The sequence below is a fragment of the Danio aesculapii genome, chromosome 18 (assembly GCF_903798145.1).
Source record: "Danio aesculapii chromosome 18, fDanAes4.1, whole genome shotgun sequence".
NCBI lineage: Eukaryota > Metazoa > Chordata > Actinopteri > Cypriniformes > Danionidae > Danio > Danio aesculapii.
The window spans coordinates 33,710,336-33,738,140 of record NC_079452.1 but is presented as its reverse complement, the minus strand read 5'-3'; the positions used below and the strand labels follow the sequence as shown (position 1 = coordinate 33,738,140).

Sequence of the window (27,805 nt, the reverse complement as noted above, 5' to 3'; positions counted from 1 at the left end):
TATCTATCTATCTATCTATCTATCTATCTATATTTGGGTGTTTGTCAGTCTACTTCCATCTCTTTGGGTGCATGTCGATCAACTGTTACCGTCCATCCATCCATCTGTCCGTCCGTTCGTCCATCTATCTAAATATCTGTCTATCTATCTAATCCCATTCATCCATCTCTTTGGGTGTCTGTCGATCTATTGTATCCATCTATCCACCCATCCTTCCTTCCAACCATCCATCCATCAATCCATCCATTCATCCATCTCTTTGGGTGTCTGTCGATCTACTGTATCCATCCATCCATCCATCCTTCCATCCATCCTTCCATCTCTTTGGGTGTCTGTTGATCTACTGTATCCATCCATCCTTCCATCCATCCACCCATCCATCCTTCCATCCATCCATCCATTCATCCACCCATCTTTCTGGGTGTCTGTCAATCTACTCCCTTCCATTCATCCATCCATCCATCTCTTTGGGTGTCTGTCGATCTACTCTATCCATCCATCCATCCATCCATCCATCCATCCATCCATCCATCCATCCATCCAATTATCTATCTATCTATCTATCTAGCTATCTATCTATCTATCTATCTATCTATCTATCTATCTATCTATCTATCTATCTATCTATCTATCTATCTATCTATCTATCTATCTATCTATCTATCTATCTATCTATCTATCTTTATATATATATATATATATATATATATATATATATATATATATATATATATATATATATATATATATATATATCTATATTTGTGTGTTTGTCAATCTACTTCCATCTCTTTGGGTGCATGTCGATCTACTGTTACCGTCCATCCATCCATCCATCCATCCGTCCGTCCGTCCATCTATCTATATATCTGTCTATCTATCTAATCCCATTCATCCATCTCTTTGGATGTCTGTCGATCTACTGTATCCACCCATCCATCCTTCCATCAATCCATCCATCTATCCATCCATCCATCCATCCATCCATCCATCCATCCATCCATTCATCCATCTCTTTGGGTGTCTGTCGATCTACTGTATCCATCTATCCATCCATACCTCTATGAGTCCGTTCCTCTGATTAGGCTGTAGGAGCACACCAGGGATGTAGATGATAAAGAGTGTGTTGAGTGGTTGCATTAGCGTGTGCCGTGTGTGTGCGGCAGGACTTCGAGGCGGTGTGGAGGATTGTGAGTCGGCGTGTGGAGGGGCGGGCGAATCCTACTGATGTGATGCGTGCCGTTACCGGGGAGATGAGTGAGAACAGAAAAGCCCTTTTCCTGAAGGTGACGCACCAGCAGTACAGTCTTATCCCCCAGAGGGCGCTGTTGAGCTCTGTGACTGATTGACTTTCTATTCTGACCATTAGCTGCTGTTTTGAATGTTCCTCCCTTTCTTTTTTTCAGGTTTATGTAAAGCTTGACCCAAATAAAACCGGCTCCATATTTCTGAGCGACATTGAGAAATTCTATAGAGATAAACAAGAGGCTGACACAGCACTCGGTGAGCCACTGATCATTTTAGTATTTTGTTAGCAGGCTATTGTAGTCATATTTATTCAGCTTTAGTCAATATTTCAGTACAAACATTGAGTGTTAAACATGTGATTCTGTGGTAATAAAGGGATAGTTCACTCAAAAATAAACATTTACTCACCCTCAAGTGGTTTTAAACCTATTCTGTGGTACACTAAAGGAGATATTTTTAACAATGTTGGAAACCAGGAACAATTGACGTCCGCAGTAGAAAAAAACACCTACTATTATAATCAATGGCTACTGGTTTACAACATTTTTCAAAATTTCTTCTTTTGTGTTTAAAAGAAGAAAGCAATTCAAACAGGTTTTTGAAAAGTGAGTAAATAATCAGAGACTTTTTATTTTAGGGTGAACTATCCCTTTAATTTCTGGAAAGGTGATGTAGAGCTTTTAAAGATATTATCCTTCTTATGTTAAACTGTCGACAGATCCCTGTCTAAAGCCTGACTTCCTGGCCTTCATACGGGAAGCAGGAAAGGTCACCAAGACTGTGTCCTACGCCGAGTTCGAGGACTATTATGAAGGTCTGAGTATTGAAATCTTTGATGATGAAGAATACATCAACAATCTGAGAGCTACATGGAGCATCTGAAAGTATCTGCCTTGTTTACAGAAGGAGTTGTTGCATCTTATTAAGTCTTTTTGTAATATATATTTAACTTAACTATAACTGTCATACTTTAAATGATAAAATTATTTATCAGGGGCCTTACACAGCAGAACGAACCGCCAACTATTCCAGCAAATGTTTTATGCAGCGGATGCCCTTCCAGCCGCAACCCACTACTAGGAAACACCCATACACTATCACATTCAAGCACACTTATACACTATGGCCAATTTCGTTTACCCAATTGACTTATACCGCATGACTTTGGACTGGGAAACTGGAGCATCCAGAGGAAACCCACGCAAACACGGGGAGAACATGCAAACTCCACATAGAAATGCGAACTGCCCCAACCGGGACTCGAACCAGCGACCTTCTTTGTACGGTGGCTCAGCAGTACTAACCACTGAGCCACCGTGCCACCCTTTATACAGTGTACATTTAAATTGTATCATATTCATATTTTTATTCAGCAAGGATGCACTGAATTGATCAAAAGTGACAGTAAAGACATTTATTTTGTTACTTTTTTTTATTAATCAAAGAATTCCACAAAAATGTCTCACAGTTTAAACAAAAGTACTGAACAGTTTCTTGACCACCAAATCAGAAAATATCAGGTTGATTTCCAAAGCATCATGTGACCTTATAAACTGTAGTAATGATGCTGAAAATTCAGCTTTGACACCACCAGAATAAATGACATTGTTAAACATGTTCAAATAATATTATTTTAAATGTTAATAACATTTTCAACTAATACAACCATTACTGTATTTTTGATCAAATAAACGCAACTTTAAACTTATAAATTATTTAAATTTTTAAATGTCTTTTAACTCTGGGGATTATTATACATCCATCCATCCATCCATCCATCTTTCTTTCTTTTCGGTGTCTGTTGATCTACTGTATCCGTCTGTCCATCCATCCATGCATGCATCCATCCATCCATCCATCCATCCATCCATCTATTTATCTTTTCGATGTCTGTCAATCTATACTGTATCCATCCTTCCATCCATCTATTTGGGTGTCTGTCGATCTTCTGTATCCATCCATCCATCCATCCATCCATCCAGTGTCTGTTGATCTACTGTATCCATCCATCCATCCATCCATCCACCTATTTGGGTGTCTGTCGATCTTCTGTATCCATCCATCCAGTGTCTGTTGATCTACTGTATCCATGCATCCATCTGATTTCTTAATGCCTTTTTACTGTAGTGATAATTTGTATTAATTTTCTACCATAATATCTGTACATGTACAAACGTTAATATAAAAGCTATACAAAAAGTTCACAGATGAATCAGGTGTCCAATATGGACATAAATGCATGCATGGCATCAAAAGTGCTATTTGCGTCTATATTAGGAAGATCTCCATTTCTATCAATGGCCATTAGACAGTCCATTCCCAGATCCATTAGTGTATGCATGTGTGTATTCTTCCTCAGATCCCTCATCCTCCTCCTCATCACTGCGCTCATCACCCTTCAGCTAAACAGAAAGACAATTAATCATTCCATTAAACCATTTCCATGAATGTGTTTTGCCACTATGGGAGGAAACAAATTAAATATAATAACAACGTCAAGCAGGAAATAATAATAAAAAAAAAAGATGATCAAAATCCTTTTAAGGCAAGTCAGTTCACTAGGCGGCATCTTTGAAACGCCTTCTGGGCAGTATTCTCGGGCATCCTGTTTGAATGGGAAACATCAAATTCTCCAAAATTGCTTGCCAAACTTACGATTAAATTTCATATTTAGGGAATTACCAATAAAATTAAACAACAACTGTTTCGTTAGTTTCATTTCTAAATGTTCTAAATGTTTGTCTGCTAAATGACTAAATCTAAATCTAAATCTAAATGTTTAAATCACACAAAATATGCAGAAAATCACGTCTGGTCCGAGCCCCTCCCCCAGAGAATCCTCAATTTATAGCGATCAACGATTGGCTCCAGTACTAGTAGGCGGGGCTTTATTCGCCATACTGACTGTTACACTTTTCCCCATTCAAAACTATATGAGTGACATGTCTTGTGTCTTCTACAGTCTTTGTTATTACGTCTACAGCTAGGAAATAATTATTCTGCTATTGTTGATGTTTAATAAAAGAACAAAACAGTAAAACCACTGAAATGCACACTTATTATATTGCAAGACAAACACACACACACACACACACAAAAGTATCACCATACTTCTCAATCCCAGTTATTTGTATGGACTAATTTGTACTAATATTGTAGTTTTGTTTATTTACGACATATCAGAGTCAGATGTTTTTACAGAGAGGTTTTTGGAAATCTTGATCACACACACACCAAAAGAAAAATGTAAAAACAGTCTAACACATTGGTTCTCAAAGTGTGGTACGTGGTACATGGGCTTCCTTCTAGTGGTACGCAGAGGAATCAAATATGTCATATGTACATGCTACACATATTTCAAAATTTATCAAAAATTATTTATATATATGAATATGATGACATATATAGCCTATATTTCCAGGTGTTGATGAATGGGCTACTATATGTTAATACTTTACATTTAAGTACAGCAGTTTTTTATACTTTTTAAGAAGAGTAACTTACCATTTTTAAATTTTAAAAACACATTTTAATTTAAATGTTGACGTTTTTAGTAGTTTTTGTTTGTTTGTTTTTACCTATAAGCACAGTGCAGTGTTGATGTGCAGACTATTTATAATGTTTAAAGTGGCTGACAAGGATAAACATTCTTAATAATAGGAAATAATCTGCCACGTTTTTGAACTGTGGAGAGCTGTAGCTGCTTTACTGGGCCTACTATGCTCTTGTATTTCAATACTGGTCATGGTGGTGAGAGAGTGGCTGGAGAGACCATTTTTTTCTGAGGTAGTACTTGATGAAAAAGGTTTGAGAACCACTGGTCTAACATATCTGCCTGTAAAAACCTTCAGAATACAGATATTTTATTTATGGCTTAGTGCAGGAGAAAAGAAACGTTTAAAAGAAATAATAGCCTTTAAAATTATGTAGTGTAATTTTAGTATACTGAAAGAAACTGATGAAGTGGTGGAAAATATAAACACTTAAGTGTATTTTGGATATATTAGATTACAAAAAGCCCAAAACCTCCAAACTCAGTAAAAAAAAGTTATATTTGTTGTTTGTTCGAACTACTTATTTAAAATGAGCTGAAACAACACACTTCTTGAGTTTTTTGGGGGACAACTTAATTGTTTTATGTTCAATTTACTTACATTTGATTAAACTTAGCTCCTTCAGGCTGTCCCAACACAAGTCGAGTGTGTGCATTTAAGTGGATGAAAATACCTTTTTAAAACCTATAAATTGCAGCGTATACTTACATTCCCAAAGAGAAACTTTTTGACCATGCGGAGGATGAGGGAGGCCCAGAACACGTGCAAAAACAGCAGCACCGTAAGCATGGCGTTAAAGAAGTAATAGCCGAAAAAGGGTTCAAACTGGTCCAGAGGATAAACCCACGTACAGTGAATCAGCCTGCACACACCACAGAGACACGCAAATGAACACACTTAACCCTGAGGTCTCCTGCACATTAACCTCTGTCACACACTCACCAGAAAGGGAAGATAATTAGTCTGGTTACCATGAAGACCAGCGCGAACACCACAAAGACACTGTTACAGGTCGTCTCCCATCTGGCGTAATTGAACATTTTAGCAGACTAGGAGAAACAGATTAATTAATACAAAACTAACATGACTCAAATGACTAATATTATCATGTGAACTACTGTATAAATAGCAATATTAACTGAACATAAAAAGCACATTTGAGTAGACAGTAAGTAAACCGGGCATATTTTATTAACTGATTTAATGACTATATTGAAATGTGTTGTTTTAAAACATAAAATGACCAAACCAAAATTAAGTTATGAATTTAATGTTTATGAATTTTGTGAATGAGAATTATTTTTTATATTTCCCAAGTGCTGCTTAACAGAGTTTTTTTCAACACAATTTAAAACATAATAATTTTAACAAACTTCACTCACTGGCCACTTTATTAGGTACAAATTTCTAATCAGCCAATCACATGGCAGCAACTCATTGCATTTAGGCATGTAGACAAGGACAAGACGACCTGCTGCAGTTCAGACTGAGAATTAGAATGAAAAAGAAAGGTGATTTAAGTGACTTTGAACATTATATGGTTGTTGGTGCCAGACGGGCTGGTCTGAGTATTTCAGAAACTGCTGATCTACTGGGATTTTTACACACAACCATCTCTAGGGTTAACAGAGGATGGTCCAAAAAAGAGAACATATCCAGCGAGCGACAGTTCTGTGGGCGCTAATGCCCTGTTGATGCCAGAGGAGATTGGCCAGACTGGTTAGACCTGATAGAAAGGCAACAGTAACTCAAATAACCACTCGTTACAACCGAGGTATGCAGAAGAGCATCTCTGAACGCACAACACATCGAACCTTTAGGTGAATGGGCTACAACAGCAGAAGATCACACCGGGTGCCACTCTTGTCAGCTAAGAACAGGTAACTGAGGGTACAATTCACACAGGCAAGATTGGAAAATCTGGACAAGATTGGAAAAACGTTGTCTGGTCTGATGAATCTCAATTTCTGTCACGACATTTGGATGGTAAGGTCAGAATTTGCCACTAACAACATTAAAGCATGGATCCATCCTGCCTTGTATCAATGATTCAGGCTGGTGGTGTTGGTGTAATGGTGTGGGGGATATCTTCTTAGCACGCTTTGTGCCCATTAGTACCAATTGAGCATTATGTCAACGCCACAGCCTACCTGAGTATTGTTGCTGACCATGTCCATTCCTTTATGACCACAGTGTACACATCTTCTGATGGCTACTTCCAGCAGGATAACGCACCATATCATAAAGCGTGAATCATCTCAGACTGGTTTCTTGAAGATGACAATGAGTTCACTGTACTCAAATGGCCTTCCGAACTCAATCCAATAGAGCACCTTTGAGATGTGGTGGAACGGGAGATTTGCATCATGGATGTGCAGCCGACAAATCTGCAGCAACAGCATGATGCTATCATGTCAATATGGACCAAAATCACTAAGGAATATTTCCAGTACCTTGTTGAATCTATGCCATGAAGGATTAAGGCAGTTCTGAAGGCAAAAGAGGGTCCAACCGGTACCATTACGGTGTACCTAATAAAGTGGCCTGTGAGTGTATGTTACTAGTTATTTTGCAAGACACTAGTATTGACCTTAAAGAGCAGCTAAAGGCTTAATTAGGTTAACTAAAAAAAAAATTCTTAAATGGACATATAATAATATTGACATTGGCCAAATTATAAGAAACAACACTTTCTCCGGGAGAAAAATATAGAAAATACTGTGAAAAAAAATCCTTGATCTGTCACAAATATTCAAATAAAATGTCTGTAAAATTCACAAAATATTGTTTATTGTGAATATTACTTATTAATTTAATTATGACAGTAAGTAAATAACCAAAGAATTTAAAGGCATGCAATCTTCTTTCACTATTTCTCTCTCTCTCACCTCGAGCAGGACATCAGATGTGTCGTGCACCAGCATTACCAGGGTGCCAATGCGGATGTAGTTGGCACACCATGAGAAGGACAGGAGTGTTAAAGTGGCCCAATGATGCACTAACTGCTCCTTAAAATCCTACACACCCACACACACACACACACACACACACACACACCAATATATAGAGGTGAATGAACATAGATATACTAACCTTGTAAGCATTCATTTGTTTTCCTTTGGCTTAGTCACTTATTTATCAGGCGTTGCCACAGCAGAATGAACCGTCAACTATTCCAGCATATGTTTTACACAGCGGATGCCCTTCCAGCTGCAACCCAGTACTGGGAAACACTCACATTCACACTATCATTATGACCAATTTAGTTAATCCTATTCACCTATAGCAAATGTCTTTGGGCTGTGGAGGAAACCGTAGCACCCAGGACTCGAACCAGTGACCTTCTTGCTGTGAGGTCACAGTGCTAATCACTGAGCCACAGTGCCGTCCCACCATGGCATTATATTCTTAGTTATTAATTATTAGTACATAATTGTAAACATTTCACTGAGCTGCTGTATGATTTATTGTATTTAATGATGATGGAGAGCAAAGCAACTTTCTTAATGTTTAATGTTATTAGAACTGCTACCTGAAGGTTTGTTGATAAAGAGTGTTTAGGATCTTGACCTACTACTTGACTACTCTTGTCTTCATGCATAATCATTGAACTAATAACGATAATGAAATGATGTGTTGCGACAAAGGAAATACTGATATATGGATGTCTTCTTACCTTCCGTTTTACATCTGCAGCCACGCTGAACAGTAAAGAACCATAAAAACTCATCTCAGTGATGTAATACCAATATTGAGAGTCCAGCAGTGACTGTACACACACACACACACATACACACACAAACATTTAAACACCAAACGGCAGACAAACATGCTTGTGCAAACACAACTCTTCCAAAAAAAAAAAACTCATGCAAATATTCAGACCGGTTTTCACTCTCCTATGTAGAGTGTGTATGCACTGCATGTATGTATATATAATTGATTTATTTAATATTATTTGACTTATAATTTATATATATATATATATATATATATATATATATATATATATATATATATATATATATATATATATATATATATATATATATATATATATATAAACAAAAGTTTAATTAAACTTTTCATTCATTTTTTGAAAACTACCCTACAATATGATGAAAATACATTACATTCTGTGTTAGGCTGTCATGTGGTATCTGGTTTAGAATTAGCATCTTGAGCTAAAGCAAAAAATGGTGAACTATGTTATTGTCAATGTTATTATCTGTTAATGGTTTAAAAATTTAACAATGAACAACAATTAGCATTTTGGATTATTTTACATTAATAATGGAGTCAGTTTACTGTAAACTGCACATTTGTTGTATACTCCAGGTTATGGAAAATGAATGGAAAATGCTTGAAATGTATCCCCCATTTTGAATGAGTCATGAACTTCCATAAACGTCCATTAGCTACACTTACTTGTTTGGGAAATCCTGCCCACACTTCACGTAGATCATAAAACCACGGTTTCTGTTGAACAAACCAACAACATTCACATTTATTAATCTGTATTTTATAACCAAAAAACTATCAATAAATGTAATAAAGACAACAAAATTTCGATATCTGGGGTTTTATCAGTGAAGTTACAGTGTTACGCCGATAGATGGCGGCGAGTGGGTGAATCACTGAGTCGTTGAGTCGTTTGAATCATGAAACAAGCCAGTAAACCATTGAATCAGTCTTATATCCGTATGCGATCGAAACATTAATTCATTTAGCAATGAAAAAAAACACTCGACCATAAAACAACTGTTGATTTTGTTTCGGCTCCTCTATTTGTAAACAAACATTGTTTGGCGAAATACCCAATTAACTGGCTAAATTCGCTTTCAAAGGTAAGCTACTCATTTTACTTATGTTTTACTTTTGAGCTGCTGTATTAAACACTGTACCATGTGGTACTCCATTCATGGTCTAAATGTCAATATTAATCACAGCTGTAAATTTCACGTGTTTTATTGTTACATTAAAGATTCTTCAGAAACAACACATTTAAATACAAAAGAGCTGACGTAATGAAGTGTTAATGCAAGTGTAAGCTAAGCTAATAAAGTTACTTTATGCATTAGTCTTTTCTCAGTAATGTACTTACCTATCTAAACTTACAGAAAACTATTTGGCATACTCAATATTATTTATATATTGTACACAAAACTTAATATTTTAGTAACGATTTAGTATTTCTGAGCATACTTTGTTTGTAGTTGTTGCTTTTTTGAGTTAGCTTGACAACATGTCTGTTTCTGTTTATGTCGTAGCAAATCTTTGTGGTTTCAAAGTAAAATAAATATTAAATCATGAGTTGGTCACAAATAAAACGTACAAATTTACTTAAAAAATGTAAAAACTACATACATAACTTGGAGCAAACGTCAAACTAAAAAGTGTAGTAAACTATCAGTATATCTAAATATTCACTTGTATAGTTGACAGTACAAACGCAGAAATCTCACGTGCTCTTGTCAGACAGCGGTGTACTTTTTTACTGTTTACACTTAAAACTATATTTTTATTAACTAAAAAGTGAGCCAATTTTATCTGCAGTAGTAATGAAATAGTACACAAGTAAACTAGTAGCAGGTCGATATACTCACTATTTAAATAAAGTACTTGAACCTATGTATAGATATAAACGTTAATGAAGAATACATTTTTATGGTATAGACTTAAATTTTCACCCAGCTGTGATAATCTTTTTCCATTAACTCAATATATTTTAGGTTCTTCACAACAGCTCAACCCATAAGAGCCTACCCACAATTCTCAGTGTAAATCTAAACTTTGGATGAAACTATATGGGATTACATGCTTAAGTTTAATAAGTACAGTTAGTACTATAATAGCACTGTTTGTCTTAACAACAACAAAATGTTAATATCTGTGTTTGGGTGTGTGCAGGACCTGTTCATGCCTGTTATTGTGCCTGTTTTTGGATCTTTCTATCAGACTGGAGCTGTTCACAGGTGGGAAAATGTTACTAATTAGCCCTAAGGCAATTCTCTCTCTCTGTCTCAAACACACACACACACACACGCGCGGACTGATTCAAGGCCTCTTCTGAGAAACCCTGCATGTGCTGTAACACACACACTCTCACACGGTTATTTGGAGGTCATTTAGATATTCAGATACAGTCTGAGGTCTTTACATGTGTAGTTTACAAATAGACAATAAAAACACAATTTTTGAAGAAAAAATAGATATATTTATGTAGGTTGAAGTCTGGTGTTTGAGAAAATATGAGGGGGTCACAGGACTGTAGCCCGCCTAGTGAAAGGAGTTTTCTCAAAAAGTGGACCTTGCAGTTATTCGCCTCATTTTCTGTTTAATTATCAGCTTTAAATACTGCATCTTGGTGACATTTTAAGCACTTTTCTTGCTGGATTGTTTGATGATCATCATAACCACACGTTTTGATGTACCAAAAACATTTCCTTAAGATTTAGAATAAAGAAATATGAAAACAATACTTACTTTTTAAATACAAATTTATCACATTATATATCATAAAAAAAAAACAGAAAGCTGTTAAAGTTTTCAATTAAAAACTGTAGCCTATTGTCATTTATTAGGCAAATAACAAACTGGCCAGCACATTCAACTTTATTCAGTCAGAATTTCTGATGCCGGAAGTCACATTAATGCAACAGCTGACACAGGATTCAAGGATTTAAGGGTTTTAAAGTCTTTTTTGATGGGTTATTTTCATAGGTAGTTTTTACATTTTATTATGGCATAGCGGTCACAATAGGACAAATGAGCTCATGTACGGGACAAATTTTGGACCTTTGTTAGTGATGGGTGGGTCTTTCAAACTAACTGTACCTCCGGTGGCCGAGAAAGCTTAACGAGCTGCAATTTAAAAAAGCAAATGCAATTATGAAAAACACAAGCAAATTAAGAAACGATCTTCATCAGTTTGACAGCACACTGTTCTCACAACATAAACAATTGAAGAAACGGGCTGCATTTGGTCACAACACAAACAATTGAAGAAACGCGCTGCATTTTGTAACAACACAAACAATTGAAGAAACGCGCTGCATTTGGTCACAACACTTGCAAATATCCATGTATCACAACGGAAATGTTTCAAGGGGACCCAAATACACGACGGACCCTGCTGAGATATGGATATGTTATTATGCAGTGACTGTTGCTCAGTGAAGTTGTTGGTGGTCTTTGAAAGGTGAGGTTTTTTTTGTTTATTTTAATGTTCTGATTACACGATTTTGTTGTCTTTTGTAAAGTATTAGCCTAATTAACGATTAACTGAAACGTTGCATTATTAAAGTTGTTTGCGGTGTGACAAAATGCAGTGCGTTTCTTGAGTTTTTTGTGTTGTGAGAACTTGCAACGTGTGCTGTTTAAATGATGAAGATTGTTTTTCGTAATTGCATGTAGGGCTGCTCGATTATGGGGAAAAATCATAATCACGATTATTTTGGTCGTAATTGTAATCACGAATATTCAAAACGATTATCAGTTGAAGTCAAAATTATTCGCCCTCCTGTGAACTTTTATATATATATAAACATTCCCCAAGTTATGTTTAACAGAGGAATTTTTCACAGTATTTCCTATAATATTTTTTCTTCTGGAGAAAGGCTTATTTGTTTTATATCGGCTAGAATAAAAGGAGGTTTAAATATTTTGAAACCTATTTTAAGATCAATATTATTAGCCCACTTAAGCAATATATATTTTTGATTGTCCGCAGAAGAAGCTACTATTATACAATGACTTGCCTAATTACACTAATTAAGCCTTTGAATGTCACTTTAAGCTGAATATTAGTATCTTGAAAATATGTAGTCAAATATTATGTACTGTCATCATAGCAAGATAAAATAAATCAGTTATTAGAAATGAGTTATTAAATCTGTTATGTTTAAATTGTGCTTTAAGCATTTTCACTCTAAGAAAAACACTTCATCTACAAAAGTCCTTCAGTCAAGAGCAGTGAGTGATTTTCTCCTTTTGTTGTTTGATTAATAATGATAAAAACAAGCGGCAGCAGGAATATTTCACGCTGTCACTTTAATAGTGCGGCTCTGATATGGTTTCTCTTTCACGTGTCTTTTGATTCTCAACTTGTTTGTTAATTACACAAATGAGGGTTAATATGAATAATCACTAAACACTGCGCTCTGACAAATGTGCATGTATTTGACCATTAAAGCGCTCACATTAGGATGGCGTTAGATGTGTGTGTTAGATGTGCTCTGCTCGTCTCCGAGCCTGGCCGAGGCTAAGCGCGGCGCGCACACACACAACAGCATGCACTCTTTTGCGCTTTTAAAAACATGAATGATTCGCACGTTCATCAATGAATGATGCGCATCCCGTGCTGCAAACGATACATTACAGTACATGCTTTTAGTCATTTTCACGTGGAACTGAGCTTTGCAGAGTGAGCTTTGCAAAGTGGGCGGTATATGATGCAATAATCATTTATCTCGATTAATGGTTTTTCATGAACGTTAGAAGCCAAAATCGAAACCAGATTTTCGATTAATTGTACAGCCCTAATTGCATGTGTTTTCTTAAATTGCAGCGCGTTAAGCTCTCTTGACCACAGTACAAATTCCACCTGGCTACAGGCCTGGGCCACTAGCCCAGTATCTGTTTAACATTTTTCTGTACTTTTTTTTTTTTTAATACGTCCAATGGTGTGATAGAAAAAAATGAAGAAACATCTCTTAATAATATACAAATAGCACGAGATCGATTTATCCTCATGGTTACACACTTATCATCATATAGTGCTATTTATTTTATATGAAATAATGATTTGTTTGTGCTCCATGAATTGTTGGACTTGTTATCGATTTTTAGTAGATAGGGGTGTCACACCAAAGGACAACAAAAATGAATATTATAGTGGATTAAAAAAATGTTAAATGTGTAAATGGGGTCCTTCAACTAATGAAAGTTTTCACTGTATTTGGCCAATTTAAAATGATCATATTGACCTTATTCTACAATGCGGAACTGGGCTTATTTTTTGTTTTTGTTTTAGAATTTCCCTTGCCATTGATTCAGTTTCCTATGTTAGAAAGTACTACAAATAATAAACGGCAAAAATGATCAAACTACTTGCTCTACAGACCAGTGTGTTCATGACTATACATTAAAAGTAGAATAATATAATAAGAAACTGTCAGTTTGCAACATAAAGCAGTGCAAACAAGCTGTTTTTACATCTAAAAATCAACAGAAGTGAATGAGACCGGAATTCTCTAGCCAAAAAGATTTCAATGGCTGTGCCCACCTGTACCTCGAGAATAAGGTGAATAGCGTCACACCAGAGGACATGGTTTTCAGTGACAAAATGTATCAAGTTCTTATGTTTTTAGAAATGTATAGATAAAAAAAATGTGATTTAAATAGCTACTATTTATAGCTACTAAAATTAGCCCTGAGGATTTTATGATTGTCTTTTTAATTTATGAGCGCTGTAATATGCTTGAGACAGTCACACCATTGGACAGTTTTAAGATTAGGCTCAAAAATGTAATAACAGCAGTTTTTATAACAAGAGGTCTATGGAAGACAGATAAAGGTTTAAGCATTTACAGCATTTTAAATGACAATTCATTTTTTGTCATGTGTGAGTGCAAATGTCAACACAATACAGCACAACAATACTTACATCATATAGAGCCAGCACTCCTCCAAAAGACGAGCACAGATAAAAGGCAAACCGCCAGCTACAGAAAGGAAATACGACTTATTATTAATAAAGAAACCCACATGTCAGTCATGAGAGTTTGTTTAAGAGAGTGTGTGCAAACATACCTGGCTTCTTTGAATTTCTTTTGTACTCCGGGTCTGTCTTGATTCCTCCTCCGGCGGAACCAACGCTCCACCTGCCTTTCTGACCAGCCCAGCTTTTTACACACACCTTTTACATCCGCCTAAGTACACAGCACACACAGAAACAATACTAAACACACAAACGTTGTACTGGCTGCACACGTACAAGGAAATAAGACATACAGTTGAAGTCACAATCATTAGCCCTCCTGTGATTTTTTTATTATTTCTTTTTTTATATATATTTACTAAACGATGTTTAACAAGGAATTTTTCACAATATTTCCTGTAATATTTTTTCTCCTGGAGAAAGTCTTATTTGTTTTATTTTGGCTACAATAAAAGCAGTTTTTAATTAAAAATAAACCATTTAAAGGTCAATATTATTAGTCCCCATAAGCAATATATATTTGACTGTCTACAGAACAAACCATCGTTATACAATAACTTGTCTATTTATCCGAACTTCCCTAGTTAACTTAATTAACCTAGTTAAGCCTTTAAATGTCACTTTAAGCTGAATGCTAGTATCTTGACAAATATCTAGTCAAATAGTATGTACTGTCATCATGACAAAGTTCAAAGAAATCAGTTATTAGAGATGAGTTATTAAAACTATTATGTTTAAAAATGTGTTGAAAGAATTTTTCTTTCTGTTAAACAGAAATTGGGGTAAAAAATATACAGGGGGGCTAATAATTCTGACTTCAACTGTATTTTTGTATTCATTGAGCTTTTACAAGATCTTTCCTGACTTTCTTAGTTGTCTATGAAATCCTCTAGACTGATTTTTATTGGAATTGGGAATTGTTTTTGCTGGGAAACCAGAAGGATGTGTCATTTACGCACATTTCTGAGACCCTTTTTTATGGCATTAAACGAATGCATATAATGTTTAAAATGATGCAAAACTATATATTCTTTAGTTATTTTTAAGGATTAATTTAGACTATAGTTTCACATATGCTGGGTTTCCATCACCATGTGTTAATGCACATTTAGAATTATTGCATGAGAAACGAGTGATGGCTCCGGTTTCCCCCACAGTCCAAAGACATGCGGTTGAGGTGAATTGAATAAGCTAAATTGGCCGTAGTGTATGTGTGTGAATGAAAGAGTGTATGGGTGTTTCCCAGTGTTGTGTTGCGGCTGGAAGGGCATCCGGTGTGTAAAACGTGCTGGATAAGTTAGCGTTTCATTCCGCTGTGGTGACCCCTGATTAATGAGGGGCTAAGCTTAAAAGAAAATTAATGAATAAATGAATGAATGAATGAATGAATGAATGAAACGAGTGATGGAAATGCCAATTTTCTGAAAAAAGCATTCATTCATAAACAAGTTTTTACACTCTTTTTAGCTGGTTCGCTATAGTTTTTACACTTGCTTTATAATGGGAGATGGAAACACATTTGCTGAATAAACTCTTGACATAGCAAAAATTAAACTGACCTGACCAATCAGTCTCGGTAAAGCCTAGATAGGATACAGCTTTGGATATGCACATCAATATAGCATCATTTTTGTGACACTGTATAACAATAATAAATATTTTTACAGTACTGTGACGCTTGGGGTTAGGGTAGGGGTAGACGTTAAAAAATACAATTTATTTGGTAATTTATTAAATAACATAAATAATACTCTGTAAAACTACTGTTTTTACATTACTGTGATGGGTTTAGGGTTGGGGTGGGCTATAGGCGTTAATAAAATGCAATTAATGGGAAATTTAATAAATAATATAAATCATTTTCGTTAATTTCCGACCGCACCCGTATCTGATCTAGCAACAACCATCAGTCTCCATTATGCTTGCCTTGTTTACTGTTGGTTACTAGGTTACCAATACTATAGTCAGCTGCTCAAACAACTTAATTCACAATCGCACATAATTTACATTTGGGATTTGTTTTCTTTTTTGTGACGTTTGAAAAGAGTCACTTCACATTAGGATGGAAACCCAGCTATAGTCGTATCGATACATCATACACTTTCAAATACACTTTACACTTTTACTATCACAACAGTAATTTTAATGTGAACAAACATGTTCACTTCGCTATTATCGGATTCTTTCCTTTTTTTTCTGCCTCTTTCTCACTGCTTCATTTTTATTGTGTTTATTTTTTTGTTCAGAGGAAAGTGTGACGCACATATTTACATTTTTGCACAAAAACTGTCGCTCTCAGCAGCGTGGATAGCATCTGATTGTTTGTTATCCATATATCCATGCTAAAGCCAACTTTTATTTTTAAATGCTAATCAAAGAACAGAAAACAGTGAGTATATTGGGGCATTTAATCCCATTTAGCCCTGACTTCTTACTGTATGTGTTAAAGTGAAAGTGCACCAAAAGGGAGGATTCTGCCATCATTTACTCACCCTTCATTTGTTCCAAACCTGTTTGAGTTTCTGTTGGACACAAAAGAAGATATACTGAAGAATGTTGAAAAAAAAGCAGCTATTGACATCCGTAGTATTTTTGTTCCTACTGTGGATGCTGTTTTTTCAGCAATCTTCAGAAATTGATAAAAGTTTAGAACCACTTCAGTGTGAGCAAATGGTGAGAATTAAAAATTTTGGTGAACTTTCCCTTTAAAGTGCAGGCTCAAGAAATATGTTATTTGCTGAACTTCACTTAATGACCACTGGTACTGCTAATAACAAGAGTTTCTGAATTCTACACAATTTATTATTATTATTTTTTTCAATTCAATTTCAATTATTTTTTCACAATTCACTTAATTATGTTTTTTACCCAAAATTTAATTTGATTTTTTTGTTGTCCTCTGATTTTGGGGTGTAATATGAATCAGACATGTCCAAGATGTAATGCATTAAATAAATAGTTCATCCAGAAATGAGAATTCCGCCATCATTTACTCCCATAGTATTTTTTTCCTACTATGGAAGTCAATGGATGCCAGCCAACTAGCACTCTTCAGAATATCTTCTTTGTTTAACAGAGTAAAGATATGAGTAACGGTTTAAACCATATTAGGGTAAGCAAATGATGATGTATATTTGATTTCTGGGTGAACTATCCCTTTAAATGCATATACAGCGTGCACAGTAGTTACCTGTGTTGGGTGTTTAGAGTGTGTTCTGTAGTATGTTTCCAGTAGTGGGTTGTGTGACGCTCTCTTGCGAATTTTGTCTTTAACCCCAAGAGCCTGAGCGAGTGGCACTGCGATTAGCCTATTTAATGGAGAAAGAAGAAATATAAACTTCCTTGGCCAACTGGCTTTTCCAGCTCAGTTTTGCTGATGAACAACATGGATATACAAGTTCACCAGCACTAAACCTGCACTAATCAGCAAAACCAGCATGTACTGTACATGCTGACGTAAGCTGGTCTTGTCAGTAACATTTAGATTATGTGTGTGCGTGAGTGTGTACCTTTCATATAATGCTCTTAAGCCGAGCAGCAGCACTGCTACAGGTAGAATTATGTACAAGTGGGATGCACGAGCGTAGACACACCCCTCACCATCCTGTAGATCCGCCCACGTCACTGGCCTCGGCAACCACAGCCGGTCCCACCAAAACCACTCACTGAGCATCGCCCTGCAAATAACACAACAGCCTACTTTACTTTCATTCATTCATTTAGCAGATACTTTTATCCACAGCACATGACAAATGACAGAATAGACAAAGAAATAATGGAAACCCGTAAGTGTAAGTGCCAGAATCATTGGAAACTCAAGCATATTGCAATTCATAATGCAGAATTGGAACTCAGTTCAACAAATTAACATTCAAAATGCTGTGAACCTGGTTTGTAAATAGAAAAGCAAGGTTTGTTAAGACAGACTTTAAATATTGGTTTGACAAAGCCTGTAAAAAAATCCCAGACAGATAGATAAACTTAATCAAACATACTGATTAAATATATAAAGATTAAGTTTAACTTTATATAACCTATAAATAATGTTAACCATATTAATGTGTTAAAGTAATTAAAAGAAAGTAACAGCATTTGTTGTCTTGACTTTTTGTCATATCCTTTCTTATTATAGATAGATTGATAGATAATAATTGTGCTGCTGTTATATAAAATAATATTGAGAACAGTATACATTTTCAGAAAGTGAATACAAATAATAAAAACTGTGAATAGATGTGCTTAATATGTTGCACAGACAAATTAATGGCTTGCCAAAATATTTATGGGCAATAAAATTTTTCCAGATGGATGGATGGATGGATAGATAGATAGATCAGATAAAAATTGCCCATTTGAATTGAACTAAGAATATTTTGGTCTATTTTTCTGTGCTATTGTAGTGTGGGATGCAGTCGCTCCTGTAATAGGATACCTACATGAGCACAATAGGCAGAAATGAACAATACAAACACTGGCCAGCATTACTAGAACATTCTCAACATTTAAGCTTTTTTTAATACCTGTACCTTTTTAGGACCTGGAGTTAGTCCTTGAGATCTCAAAAGCCATTTTTTTAAGTGAAGAAAATGTAACATGTTTAATATTGCCACACACACTCACATGAGGCTATTTACAGTATAAAAGGCAATTTACACACAATTATTCAAAAATCTACAATAACATGCTGAAAGAGTGTGCATGTCTGTGTGGAAAAAAACCTTTAAAATAAGTTTGAATGGGAGAGATGAGTCCCACTGGGAGTATACTACCACAATACAGATCTGGAGTTATTCTTCAATGAATTCAGACTCACTTTTTAGTCTCAGAGATGATGTTTTGAAAGCAGACAACTCTACACAACAGTATATCTAACAGGTCATGCATTACACTCAAGATAAAAGTTTAAGACTCTGCTTTAAGCAGTGTTTTGTTAGAGCGAAAGCATCTCAAGTTACTGTCTCTATTCTTATAAGTAGTAACTGTTGATTGTTACCATGGCAAACACACACACGACTTACCGAGAAACACACGTCAAATAGAAACAAAAGCATCCATACCTTTTTTCTGCTTAAAGTTTGTCTTCTTGTCTTCACACACCTTTCTCCTTTTTTTTCCTCTGTTGTAATTCCGTTCTCACACACACACCTTTAACCAAGCTGTGCCCAGTCTGCTAGGTAAATCCGCTAGGTACTAACAGAACAAGTAAACTCTCTTTCGTTCTCTCACACACACACTTTCACTGCATACCTCAACCCTCCACAAAGAGCTCATTGAACCGCCTGAGTTTGTGTGTCTTGAAAGGGGGCAGTGAATTGGATATGTGGGAGGAGCCACATTCACCTCAGGTAGAGTCAAAGAGAGGCTGAGTTAGACAGAGGACATGAACCTTGAAATATGGCCCTAAACAGGTTAATAGCTCACAGGTCAAATGAGAGAAATAGGTTGTTTTGTTGTGACATTTACTAGTTCTTATTTACATTTACCTTCATGACAGATGAGTGTAAATTTACAGTGATATGCAGTGCAGTCAAGCTATACTTGATGTTTTTATACTTGTGTGTGCATGACCTGTGAATTGAACATGTGACCTTGGCGTAACTAGGGTCATCTGGTCCCATATAGAACTCTGACGCATGGAAATGTATGTAAATTACATTTATGACACACACACACGTACATATTTGGATTTCACAAGTCATTAATGCAACGTGTATTTTGAAATGTATGGTTGCTTATATATTGTTCTTCCAACCACTGTCAAAAAAAGATTTCTGCTGCTTTTTCAAACTAATTATTTAAAATGAGTTGAATAAACACAATTTTTGAGTTTTTTTGGGACGGCTTAATTGGTTTGTTCAACACACTTAAATTTGTGAAAATAATTAAGTCAACTTAATGGATTTGTGTTGTGACAACATTTTACAGTGCATTGGAATTACAAATATGTACATACAGTATGTTCAAATATATTATTCATACATGTCCATATATGAGCACATGTATAAAATATGTATAAAATATGTACATATTTGTAATTCATAAGGTTAAAAATATATGAAAGCAGCTATTTGTTGCATATATGACATATTATCTATATGTAAAATCCAAATATGAATGCGTATGTCATACAGTTTATGTGATTTGCATATATTGCCATATATCAGATTTCTATGGTACCCATTGAATTATAGGATCTCTTATAACTTTATCGAATTCTAGTTTTTGTGAGTGATTAAATAAAAAAGCATCAGCTTATGTCAATATGCTACAAAATTTTTCCTGGACAATAGTTTGGAACCGGTTGCAAATGATACGGATGATTTTTTACTGAGTGGCAATACTGTGGTGCAACACAATAGAAATGCCAATTGGAAGAAAGGTAAAGAAAATCGTTTTGAATTTTAAAACCTGTGGGATTTCTGTTAATTGTATGGTAGAATGACATGGGTTCCATGCAGTCTCAAAATTGCATTGAAAAAGAATTTCTATAGAAGTGCCTTGTTTGGTGTTTTAGATAACTTCTGTGAAATAAATTGACAATCTTTTTAGAAACCTCTCAAAAACCTCTTGTCAAAAATTCGAGATAATGCTCTATCATTTGTCAGTGTAATGTAAAAATGGCCCAACATACTTAATACATTTACTATAGTACATCAGGAACTACATTTTAAGTTATATTACACTGTTATTGTTAAAATTTGGGCAACACTTTATTTTGATGTTCCATTTGAGTATTAGTAGACTATCTGCTTAATATCTGTTGATAAAGATATTCACAGACATTTAACGGACTATAAGAAACTTTGCAAGTGCATGTCAACTGACACTAACCCTCACCCCGTCCCCAACCTAATAGTCTACTTATAATGAGAATTAGTTGGCATGCAGATGCAATGTAACTTAATTCAACAAACGGACCATCAAAATAAAGTGTGACCCAAGTTTGTTCTAAATGTTTTGGAATTATTTTACATTTCCTTATACAAGTATGTGTTACTTTCCTTGAGCTATTTCCTTGATATTCTTACTAGGGGGAAAGTCCTATATGTGGCAATACAGTGCAAAAGAAGTATTTACTCATTGTAATATCTCATTTGCACCGTTTTACCACATGCATGCCATTAACCCTGGGAAAAATCTTAAAAGGAAACGTATAATCACTTATCACTGGCTCCTCCTATACTTGCTAGTCTGTGCATGACTTGATCCTGATCCCAGTCCTTTGACTCACTGTTATCCAAGCTCTCGTTTACTTCCAGTGTAAGTTTTTTGTCTCCATCTAGTGGTGGCCAACAATACAGAATTCCAGTCAGAACACAACACTTGGTTTTGCTTGTTAGCATGATCTAGTTCAGTATTTCCCAACCCTGTTCCTGAAGGCACATCAAAAGTGCACCTCTGCCTTATCAAACACACCTGATTTAACTCATCTGAACATAAGAAGATATTCCAAAACCTGAAGTTATTGGTTCAGATAAGGGAGACATCCAAAATATGTACTGGTGGTATGCCTCAAGGAACAGAGTTGTGAAACACTGATCTAGTTCGCCCCAGATAATTGCCCCGACATTGTGAGCTGTAAAATGCATCTGTTTCCTATTGGCCAATATTTGAAAGTACCAGTGAACATATCAAAAAAACTAGACTTTTTATTTTCCAATTTTTTATTAAGAACAGTAATCATGTTTTCCCCCATTGTAATATCAAAATATTGTTCAATATTCCTCATGACCTCTAGAAATAACATGGACATTAATGCTGGTTTGTAACTGTTCTTAGCTAACAGATCCACAATGCATATCATACACACCTGCCACTCAACACAGAGCTGAACAACACACATTGACCATGGCCACACTGCAGCTAAATACAGCTGTCAATCCTGTTGTTTTAATGTTTCCTTTTTAAATAGTTTTTAATGCCCCAATATTTCTGTTTGTCACACGAGCTGAAATATGGCTTTAGAGGATAGCACATATGTGTCATATTGCCTACTGTTATGGTGCTTTTATGTATTTTTAGAGTTTGTAAAGTACACAAACATTCACTTTCATGATGTCGGCAAGAGAAGCCTTATTTTATGTTCGGGAGTGAAAATAATACCACATCGGGGTGAGTAAATGATGACATAATTTTCATTTTAGGTGAACTAATCCTTTAATCCTGTTCTGTACACACTGAGTTTGGTAGTGACAGCTAATGACGTATTAAAAATTGACAGATGCTTGACAGAATACACCCCAGGACACTAATATTAGTTTGCGGAAAATCAAAAACACCAAACAGACTATACTGTTGGCGTACATGGCTCATGTTTACAGCTGCAAGACATCGACTATTGCTTATTTGGGGTAGCAGGATTGACACCTGTAATGAATGCACAAATGGAAATATAATGTAGCTAGGAATGATAATTTAGCAAATCATTCCTACAAGTAAATGAAATTGTTGCTATAAAAAAATTTGGCAGTGTGAACGTGGCCTGTGTGTGTTCATACAATTTCCCCCCGTTGGTGGTGAACGGGTCGAGAATAAACATGATAATTGGGTCTTAATCCCTGAAAACCTCTTCACAGTGAATATAACATGTTTTACATTAGCTTTAACTGTGCTAGCATAATGCTAAATGAGATTTATATAAAATACTACAGTGTATTTGCAATGTACAGTGTAATTGGCTTTGCAAGTCCAGTTCAACATCACATTTCTTTGTTATGAGATTGCTAAACATCAAGCTATGCGCTAACTTGCCATGTGGATGAGACACTACAGATGTTACAGACCAAAGACAAAAGACGATTCCACAAACAAGTTGGCTCATTTGAAGCTGGGATATTGTTCACATTTAGTTATCTTTCAGTTTAAGTACACGTTAGCAAAACTCATGAGAGGACAACAACACCATGAAATGAAAGTTCCACTTGCTGAGTAACAATTTGTTATGGACTGCAAAGCCCTTTGGCCCATATTCCTAAGCCTCTCTCTGTTCTCACCTGTTCTGGTTCAAGAGGTCAGGCTAATGAGATTTGGTGTTTGTTTATATCTGTTTATGCCTGTACAGGTTTATATGTGAAAAAGAGAATGGCAAGTCACAGTATAAGACAATGTTGAAGAGTCATCAAGCCACACTGAATGGCTCCAGAGGAATACTACAATACCCAGAATGCATAAGCCAGATTTGACTATATGATTCTGGGAAAAAGAAATCCCACTAGTCAACCAACTGGAGCAGCACATCTCATTAGTGATCCTCCATCAAGCCATCAATGACTGATCTAAATCCACAGTTACCGATTATGCTCGTTCAGTCATCAATAAGAAAGTGACGAGTCACAGATGAGTTGTTGATGGCATGGACTGCCTGGCACTGAGAGTGGTGATCGGATGCAAGGTGCTGAAGAGGTGGAGATTTTGAGTCGCACTCATACAGGAGAGTTACGTTTGAGATCACTGAGTGAAGGTGGGATCTGTTGACTGAGGTGTGTAAAGGTAGTGGAATGGCTAGGTCTGGCTGTTGTCTCCACAGAAGTCTCTGAGCCTCTATACTTTGGAGGAAGAGTCTGACATCGGCTCTTAACTTTCAAGCCTGTATCATGAGATGGAAGCCCTTTGGTTGTGCTTCCTATCAGCTCTGGTGTCGAAGGAGGACGTGGTGGTCCTGTTGATTGGCTTCCTACAAGCTCTGGTTTCGAAGGAGGTCGTGGTAGTCCTGTTGACTGGCTGCCTACGAGCTCTGGTTTTGAAGGAGGACGTGGAAGTCCTCTTGATTGGCTGCCTACGAGCTCTGGTTTCGAAGGAGGTCGTGGTAGTCCTGTTGATTGGCTGCCTACGAGCTCTGGTTTTGAAGGAGGACGTGGTAGTCCCGTTGATTGGCTGCCTACGAGCTCTGGTTTTGAAGGAGGACGTGGTAGTCCTGTTGATTGGCTGCCTACGAGCTCTGGTTTTGAAGGAGGACGTGGCAAGGCTGTTGAAAGGCCACTTGCAAGCTCCGGTCTGGACGGTGGCCGAGGAAGTGATATGGAATTGCTGCTCGTGAGCTCTAAATCCACAGATGTTTTGCTTCCAGAAGGCTTGGTTGTTGATGGAGCTTTAGGGATGGTCCGGGTGAGCTCGCTGAGAGATGGAGGAACTTTCTGCTTGAGGTCTGTAAATGTAGTGGAGTAGCTGGTTTTGGTTGCACAGTCTTCAAGTTCGGGTCCTCTGTGCCTTGGTGGAAGGGTTCGACAACGGCTCTTAGCCTTAATATTTGGGTCTTGAGGTGGAGGTCCATTTGTATCGATCTCTCTGTGCCGTAATAGTGAGCCAGATTTGACTGAATGGTATGAAGATGCTGAAGGAATGTTGGGTGATTCATCTTGACAGGCTATCTTAGACAGGGATTCTGAAGTATCATTGAGACTTTCACAGGTGGAATTTTGTCTTTCATTTGACAGTTCACTGGTAGATGCAATAGGTTCATCTAGGGATTGTTCCTCAAGTTCCTCCTCCTCTGCTTCGTTGGTCAATCGAAGTTCTTTCAGGTCTTCATCTGACTGGCTTAGCATCACCCTACTGCAGACATGCAGCTCCTCAGGTGGTCCTTCCTCTAAACCCTTGATTACTACATCAGTGTTGGTAGCTGTCAGCGAGTGTGACTGTGAACATTGCTTGTCCGCCTCCTCTGTGAGCAGAAGATCCATCAGAAGTGTTTTCTCTCTCTTCAATTGCTCCTTCAGAGAACGAGGCACGTCTGGGATCAACCATGCCACTAGCATGCTGAGAAACATGGCCAAGTTCTACAACACAACAACATGTAGAATCAAACATCCAATTTGCAATTACAGGAATAGTCAGTGTGACATACAAGTAATTGGGACTTGGTCTCTCATTTTTGCAAAACCATGAGAAATCTCCTAAACAATGATGCACTACATAGTATTTATGGTTAAGTATTATTAATATAAATATAAATCTGGAGTTTGCTAAAGTCACAATTCCAAAGTTAGCATGCTAGTCTAATCTGTCACTCAATATAAGGGTATGTAGGTCACTACGGCTGTTTTTCACTTAGGTCACAGAACAATGACAACCCCCGCCTTATTTCTAATATTTCATCTCTATTTTAATCTCCTACTAGTAGTTCAAAGGGGGAAACTAGAGCTTGAGCCCCCTTACTGGAGACTCGGCTAAATCTGTTTAGCTTTATTTAAATACTTTTTATCAAGCAAAGATTATACTGGAATATGAACACATTACAATGCTTTAGGCATACATGCTTCATGTAAATGGTACCATGATTATATCTCAAGACTACACTTGTGTTTAAAAGTAGATAGAGTTTAAGTTGTATTTATCTCACAAGAAAAGCAGTTCAACAAAGACTGACCTGAAAAAAAATGACAAAAGCCAGACGTGCAGCGAGCACAGACCAATACTGCTTAGAAAGCTGGTAAGACTCTGGAGACCATGGTGGATCTCGATAGTCTTTATACCTGTGAAGATGTGAAATTGGAGAATAGAGAAATGTGAATTCAAGTGTAGTACAGTTTAAATGAGTGTGTTTGCATGTGTGTCGTGTGTACCTGCAAATACGCAGGTGCCTGTCAAAGTCAGTGTCATGCGGAGCAGTGCCAGGTTTAAAGTTGCTCGTGTTGAAATAAGCCAGAGTATGGTTGGTAAACCCATGCATGGTGCCGGTCTCGCTGTACAAATACTGATACACCATCCGAGGAATGAACTCTGATGTAAAGGAGATCACAAATGCCTTGAGAGATGGAGAGATAGAAAAGAGAAAAATTAATCCTTGCGCATCCTTATGGATATTTTTTTATTTTAGTCTTTGAGATAATATTAACTGTGGTAATCCAAACATCATACAATTTGGTAGAAAAGCTGCATTTTAATTGAAATTGTAATATTACCTTTCATAACTTGAAAAATAATTTCTTTTATGACCTTTAAGGACAAAAATATCCCCATTGAAATCCAATTTTCTTTTTGTTGGCAATTTTAGTTGTTTTCTAACAATGTTTTTAAATATTAATATTACAATGTGTTTTTAATATTAATTTTTCATGTACAGTTAAGGACAAAATGATTAGCCCTTCTGTGAAATTAATTATTTTTCAAACATTTCCCCAGTGATACATTTTTCTACAGATTTTTAAACATAATAGTTTTAATAAACAATTTCCAGTAACAAATTTATATTAAAATGAGTTATTAGTAATTATTATTAGATAATATGGGTGTAACGGATCACAACCCACAGTTCGGAATGAAAGTGACCCACAGATTAATAACCTTTTTTGAATAACCTTTTCTTTTAGGTTGTAGGTCTTGTAGGTTAATCCAACATTTAGAAAAATTACAGAGAGATTGCCTCCCGCGTCAGTCAAATCACATGTATGAAAGCATTTTGGCTTCCCGGTAAAATATAATGACAGAAAAAGTGGGATGTAAATGCTTTCTTAGATTATTACTTAAAGGTGTTTTCTGTCACTACTTGTTTAGCCTGCATTAATGCATTCAGTGTAAAGCTGCACAGTTAAACATTAAAGATTGTGATCTCAATTCAAACCCGTGCAACATGATATTGATTTGCATATGTTTATTAATCCTGCAAAGCATATGTTTATATGCATCCTGCAAAGCACTGCATTTAAATCTGCGTTTGATCGAGAGAGATTCAGTTTTTAGACTTTTTCAGTTAGTTACAAACAAATAACACAGAAGTACTGAGATAACAGTTCATAGATATAAACACTGATATTTATGGTAAAGAATAAAATCACTGTTTAATGGAACTTGACACTGATGAATGTTGTAACAATTACATTGTTTAACCAATAAGTGGCGACAAACAACCAAACATTTTTCAAAAATGATCCACCTAAAATGAAACATGTAGTTTTATGTGTGAATAGTTGAATCATTTATTGAAAATAAATATATGTTATGTTGTGCAATATTTCTATATTTAGCATTATCAGCAACAGTAGCAAAGATCATTTTTCCTATTGAATATTTTCCTTTTTTTTTCAGCTGGTTCCTTCTTGATTTTTATTTTTACTAAACTTACAGGTTCTAAGTTCTGTTTGTTAAAGCCAATGTTTTTTGCAGTAATATTTTTGTATAAATGGAAAGCAAATGACATTTGTCTCTTCCCTTTTTTGCTGATCCAAGAAATGGTCCGATCCGTGACTCAAAAACCGTAGTGTGATCCGAACCGTGAGATTTGGGATCCGTTTCACCACTATTAGGTAATAGTATTGACCTTGCCAGTTTTTTTATTGTTTTATTT

General features: G+C 36.1%; 3 protein-coding genes across 3 annotated transcripts in view; 1 reads left to right on the top strand and 2 right to left on the bottom strand.

Moving 5' to 3' along the window:
- The window catches only part of caps2 (calcyphosine 2), a 14,137-nt gene extending 11,991 nt beyond the window's left edge, over positions 1 to 2,146 (top strand). Inside the window, exons 14-16 of the mRNA XM_056478543.1 lie at positions 1,167 to 1,286; positions 1,407 to 1,503; positions 1,967 to 2,146. Coding sequence (XP_056334518.1) covers positions 1,167 to 1,286; positions 1,407 to 1,503; positions 1,967 to 2,130 — 381 coding nt within the window. The 3' untranslated portion in view covers positions 2,131 to 2,146. The remainder of the gene's footprint in view (positions 1 to 1,166; positions 1,287 to 1,406; positions 1,504 to 1,966) is intronic.
- A 1,161-nt stretch (positions 2,147 to 3,307) lies between these two features.
- cers3b (ceramide synthase 3b) lies at positions 3,308 to 19,805 on the bottom strand. Its single transcript, XM_056478723.1, has 11 exons — positions 19,581 to 19,805; positions 18,033 to 18,200; positions 17,714 to 17,831; positions 14,616 to 14,734; positions 14,470 to 14,527; positions 9,231 to 9,281; positions 8,479 to 8,571; positions 7,691 to 7,819; positions 5,745 to 5,851; positions 5,511 to 5,664; positions 3,308 to 3,650 (listed from the first exon to the last, which is right to left on the bottom strand). The coding sequence occupies exons 2-11, from the start codon at positions 18,194 to 18,196 to the stop codon at positions 3,543 to 3,545; spliced, it is 1,101 nt and encodes a 366-aa protein (XP_056334698.1). The 5' UTR covers positions 18,197 to 18,200; positions 19,581 to 19,805; the 3' UTR covers positions 3,308 to 3,542.
- Positions 19,806 to 22,218: 2,413 nt separating this feature from the next.
- Positions 22,219 to 27,805, bottom strand: part of LOC130246014 (anoctamin-1) — a 63,696-nt gene continuing 58,109 nt past the window's right edge. The window contains exons 25-27 of the mRNA XM_056478843.1: positions 26,085 to 26,266; positions 25,889 to 25,994; positions 22,219 to 25,298 (exon numbers count right to left, since the gene is read on the bottom strand). Coding sequence (XP_056334818.1) covers positions 23,946 to 25,298; positions 25,889 to 25,994; positions 26,085 to 26,266 — 1,641 coding nt within the window. The 3' untranslated portion in view covers positions 22,219 to 23,945. The remainder of the gene's footprint in view (positions 25,299 to 25,888; positions 25,995 to 26,084; positions 26,267 to 27,805) is intronic.